General features: G+C 38.8%; 1 protein-coding gene across 1 annotated transcript; it reads left to right on the top strand.

Moving 5' to 3' along the window:
* The first annotated feature begins 1,446 nt into the window (after positions 1–1,446).
* On the top strand, positions 1,447–3,269 carry LOC113295338. Its single transcript, XM_026543680.1, has 3 exons — positions 1,447–1,708; positions 1,802–2,233; positions 2,377–3,269. The coding sequence occupies exons 1-3, from the start codon at positions 1,447–1,449 to the stop codon at positions 3,267–3,269; spliced, it is 1,587 nt and encodes a 528-aa protein (XP_026399465.1).
* Positions 3,270–6,000: the final 2,731 nt, after the last annotated feature.

Genomic DNA, 6,000 nt, shown 5'->3' with positions numbered 1-6,000 from the left:
AATACAGTTTCTAAGATATCCCAAGCATCTTTAGAGTTATTGCATGTAGTTACATGGTGCTGAAGATCTGGGGTAATGGCATGAATGATAGCATTTAATCCGTAAGAATTTTTCTTTGCTACGAGAATATCAACAGGATCATACTCACCAATATCCTTTGGAACGGTTACACCGTTTACTGTAACTAATGGAGGATCATAGCCATTAACAACACGAACCCATGATTTAAAATCACGCGCTTGAATAAAGGCACGCATAGCAATTTTCCACCATAAGTAATTTGAGCTATCGAAGACTAAAGGTACATATATAGAGATAACACTTTTGTCCATAGAGTCAGATTGCTACAAACACATACGTATGAGGTCTTAGCGTGTTTTTATGCTCTGATACTTGAAAAAGCAAGGGTATAACAACCACACCCAATAATTCGTTCGACAATCTGTATGGACTAAACTCTAATATATTTCCGAGAGCACCAACTTAATAGCAAGATCTATCAAGATGCATATCAAAGAGCTTTATCTCTATTTCTAAATTCAAACAACAAATCAAATAGATAGAAATCTATGAGCCTGATTGATAAGAGAAATAACTTGGACGGTACCAAAGACCAACGCCCAAGTGTTAATCAAGTCATATCCAATAAACAAGGTCGGATTTATCAACTGATTGAACTACGCACAACCTGTGATATTTCAATTATATAAAAATATAACGCGAAAAAGAAATAACACAGACACCAGAAATTTTGTTAACGAGGAAACCACAAATGCAGAAAAACCCCGGGACCTAGTCCATATTTGAATACCACACTGTATTAAGCCGCTACAGACACTAGCCTACTACAAGTTAACTTCATATTGGAATGTAGTTGAGCCCTAACCAAGTCTCATCCTTATGCCTCTAGAACCACGCCGGATTCTGTGAACTTGGTTCCCTTAGTTGATCTCACCCACTACTAAGAGTTGTTACGACCCAAAGTCGAAGACTTATAAACAAATATGTCTCCCACAGATAAGTCTATCGTGATAGATAAATCTGTCTCCCACAAAAGTACCTATGAAGTTTTGTTTCGTCTTATGATAAATCAAGGTGAACATATAATAAGTTGGTATTGGTCCACTGAGAATGTTAGGAGCCAGGCAGATGTTGCCACGTGTCTGTATGAGAGTGGTATATGTTAGGGCACCATATTGGGTGTATTCATTCTGTAATAGAGAGAGAGAGTAGGACATCAATGGATGAATGAATGAGTATCTTCTTTGGCTGCGTTCACCTGAACCAGTTTTCTTCTTCATCTTCTTCCTAATTCGTCTACTCTTCTCCTTGTATTCGTCTAAACTTCCCCGTCTATCTCTGATATCCTTCTTATCTCCCGGATCTTGATACAAATTATACTGAGTACAGTACATTTGGCATCAGAGCCGTTCTTTCCTTCAAACAATGGGTACCAACAATTTTACAATCAAAGAGCTATCTGATTTTCATAGACAGAACCTACAGAAATTTACTGATCTAGAAGATAAAGTAACGAAGCTGAGTCAAAAATTAGATGAACAATCAACAGATTCAAAAGCTTTTCATGAGAAGATGAGTAATAGTTTTGATCTGCTAGACAGTCAAATGGCTGAGCTACTTCAGAATTCTAGACGCAACAATGGCGATCTAGGAATTTTTGGTACACCTGGATTTACACCTCCAAGAGGTAACATTCAATTTGGTCATGGATTTGCAGGAGATACATCTCATACTAGACAATAACGTACCCCAAAGCTCGATTTTCCTAAGTTTGATGGAGAGAATCCGCGTGGATGGGTACAAAAGAGTGAGAGGTATTTTCAGATCCATAATATTGAGGAACATCAGAAGGTCAGTGTAGCTTCTATTTATCTTGAGGGTAAGGCTGATAAATGGTTTCTTAACTTTCAAATTGCCAAACCTTTTTTATCATGGAAAAAGCTATCTGAGGGTGTTTATGCTAGATTTGAAAATCCTGTAGATGATAACTTTATTGGGAGTTTTAATAAATTGTGTCAAGTCACCACTGTAGAGGAGTACTTTGAGCAATTTGAAGCTCTTATGCTGAAAAGTAATCCTCACTTGACTGAACAATACTTTGTGATGAGTTTTATCAGTGGGCTGAAAGCTGAAATCAAAAACTTTATACTCATGTTTTGTCCTGCTACCCTCTTACAAGCCTTTTCACTAGCTAGGATGCAAGAACATAAATGTGCGCAACAATCTAAACCCACAAACCATTCCAAAGGCCTTTTAACAACTCATTTACCCTCAACAAGTCTTATCAGACTACTACTCCTCAATTCCCACCTAAGCCAATCATAACTTCTACCACAACCTCTTCTCCTTTCACAGCAAGATCTGGTAACACTACCCCAAAGTCCAGTCCCCCAATATCACCTATAAAAAAATTGACTCGGGAACAGATGAGGGCAAGAAAAGAGAAGGGTTCGTGTTACAATTGTGATGTTGTTTACACTCCAGGACATATCTGCAAGAGGCAACAATTGTTCATGGTACAAGTAGAACAACCAGAATCTTCTGAAGAAGTAGAGGAAGAAATTTATGAAGAAGATGTGGAATCTCCAGTGGAGTCTGATATGGAAATATCCCTTCATGCTCTCACAGGCAATGCAAATGGAGATACAATTAGAATACCATGTACCATTAAGAAGCAGAAAATATCAATTCTCACTGACACTGGAAGTACCCATAATTTCATTGATTGTGCTTTGGTCAAGTCCTTAAAGTGTCAGATAGAACAGACAACTCCCATGTTGGTTACTGTGGATAATGGAGACAAAACTGTCAGTACTGGTGTTTGCTCTCAACTTCATTGGTCCATGCAAGGTCACAAATTCTCTGAAGACTTGAGGATGCTACCTTTAGGAGGGTGTGATATGGTACTTGGGGCTGACTGGCTAAGAAAGAAAGGTGATGTAATATTTAATCTCTCTAAGATATGCATTTCCTTCATTTACCAGGGAAAGAAGATTACTCTACAGGGAACTACTGATAAGGTAACACTCAAGATGATGAGTTGCAAGGCTTTTAAGAATTTCTTGTCCAAAACTTCCCATGGGCTTATTGGACAAGTATCTTCCACAGCACTTTCTGAAATTCCAACCTCAGTCCCTGAACCCTTTACAAAACTCATTCATGAATTTCAAGACATATTTGATAATCCAAAACAATTACCTCCCACCAGAATCTTATATCCCTCCATTCCACTTAAACCAAATTCATAACCAGTCAACCTCAGACCATATAAATTCCCATACATACAGAAGAGAGTTGTTGAAAAATTGGTTAAAGAGATGTTACACTCTGGAATTATACAAAACAACCACAGTCCATTTGCCTCTACAATATTATTAGTCAAAAAGAAGGAAAATTCATGGAGGTTCTGTGTAGATTATAGAAGACTCAATGAAATTACTATTAAGGATAAATTTCCTATACCTATTATTGATGAATTGTTAGATGAACTACAAGGATTCTTCATATTTTCAAAGATTGATCTCAGGGCTGGATACCATCAGATCAGAGTTTATGGTCCTGATATTCACAAGACTGCCTTCAGAACCCACCAGGGACACTATGAGTTCAAGATGATGCCCTTTGGGCTCACAAATTCTCCAGCCACTTTTTAAGCCCTTATGAATGAAATATTCCAGCCTTACTTGAGAAAGTTTGTTCTAGACTTCTTTGATGACATTTTGGTATACAACTCATCAATGCAACAACATCAAGAGCACCTTCACATGGTATTCTCCTTACTAAGAAAGCATCAGTTGTATTCCAAGCTATCTAAGTGCTTTTTTGGCCAAAGAGAGCTAGAATACTTAGGCTACATTGTCACAACAAATGGGGTAGCTGCAGACCCAAACAAAATTGCTAGTATGAGGGATTGTCCACTTCCAAGCAACATCAAGTAGCTAAGGGGATTTTTTGGTCTTACTGGGTATTACAGAAAATTTGTCCAAGGTTATGGATCCATATGCAAGCCACTCACTGACCTACTAAAAAAGAACTCATTCCATCGGACATAAGAAGCCACTCAAGCATTTGAGTAATTGAAGCTTTCCATGACCAAGACTCCAATCCTAGCACTGCCTGACTTCTCCAAGAAATTCACTGTGGAAACTGATGCAAGCAACAATTGTATTGGAGCTGTATTAACTCAAGAAGGTAGGCCCATTGCTTTTTACAGCAAGCCACTGGGGCCTAGAGCAAGGGCTCTCTATACCTATGAGAAGGATCTACTGGCTGTTGTGATGGCAGTGACTAAGTGGAGGCACTATATGTTATGGGGTAAAAATTTTATTCAAACAGACCACCAAAGCATTAAATATTTTTTAGAACAGAAGATTACTACAGTACTTCAACAGAGGTGGTTAATGAAATTGCTTGGCTTTGATTATGAGATCAAGTACAAGAGGGGAGCAGAGAATGTTGTTGCAGATGCCTTATCAAGAAGGCCACGCCCACAAACCAATTGCAATATGATGGCATTGTCAATACCTAACTGGACTCAAGAATTAGTTAGCAACTACACTCAAGATGCTAAGGCACAATAACTAATTTTTACATTGATTTTAGCCCCTACATCTGTGGAGCACTACACTTATACTGACGAAGTACCGAGGTACAAGAACATATTATATGTGGGTGACAGCAACAATAGCAGAGCCACCATTTTTGATTCAATTCATGCTTCAGCTATAGGGGGTCACTCAGGAATTCATGCCACCTACATGAGAGCTAAGAGCTACTTCTATTGACCAGGTATGAAGAAGGATCTGCTCTCTTATGTTTCTTCTTGTGATATATGTCAAAGAAACAAGGAAAATCATCAATTTCCTGGAGGTCTCCTTAACCCATTACCAAATCCAGACTAAGCATGGCAACACATTACTATGGATTTCATTGAGGACTTAAAATGAGTGAAGGGAGAACTGTCATACTGGTAGTGGTGGATAGGTTAACTAAGTATAGCCATTTTATAGGACTGCAATACCCTTTCACAGCATCTGCAGTGGCTAAGGCTTATTTGAATAAAGTTTTCAATCTTCATGGGATTCCTTATTCCATTGTATCAGATAGGGACAAGGTGTTTACCAGCAATTTTTAGCAAGATCTCTTTAAGGCTCTGGGTACAAGTTTGAATTTAAGCAGAGCTTATCACCCTCAAACTGATGGGCAGACTGAGAGGGTAAATGCATGTCTTGAGAATTACTTAAGGTGTGTTACATGGAATCAACCTGGTAAGTGGTTCAAGTGGCTGGCACTAGCAGAGTGGTGGTACAATACTAGATATCACACAAGCCTCAAAATGACTCCATTCAAGGCCCTATATGGATACAATCCTCCCCGTATGGATTTTCCAACCACAATAGTTAATTCTGTTGCAGCAGTGGAAAAGTATTTAAAGCAAAGAGATGCTATGACAGACCTGCTTAAGGAGAGTCTCCACAAATCCTAAGAGATAATGATGTTCTTTGCTGACAAGAACAGGACTGACATGTCATTTGAAGTGGGAGATAGAGTTTACTTAAAGCTGCATCCATACAGAAAAGCTTCAGTCTCCTTGCGCAAGAACTTCAATTTATCATCTACGTACTATGGTCCCTTCACCATTTTGCAAAAAATTGGGTCCCTAGCATATAAGTTAGATTTACCATCCAGTGCTAGAGTACACCCTGTATTCCATGTTTCTCAGCTGAAGAAACAAATTGGTCAGGCTCATATACTGTCACCAATACTGTGTGTAGTTGATCATGCAGGAGAAATAATATGGTGCCTGAAAAGGTTTTGGCTACTAGGTCACTTACCACAAGAAGGAAGGAATATACACAACTTCTCATCCAATGGACTAACTCGGCTCCTGAGGATGCCACTTGGGAGGACAAGTTGCAGATTCAAGCTCACTATCCAAACTTCATCCTCGAGGACAATGATACTTTCTAAGGGGAGAGT

Source organism: Papaver somniferum, chromosome 7 (genome assembly GCF_003573695.1).
Source record: "Papaver somniferum cultivar HN1 chromosome 7, ASM357369v1, whole genome shotgun sequence".
NCBI lineage: Eukaryota > Viridiplantae > Streptophyta > Magnoliopsida > Ranunculales > Papaveraceae > Papaver > Papaver somniferum.
The sequence above is the reverse complement of the archived record's forward strand: the minus strand, read 5'-3'. Positions and strand labels throughout refer to the sequence as shown.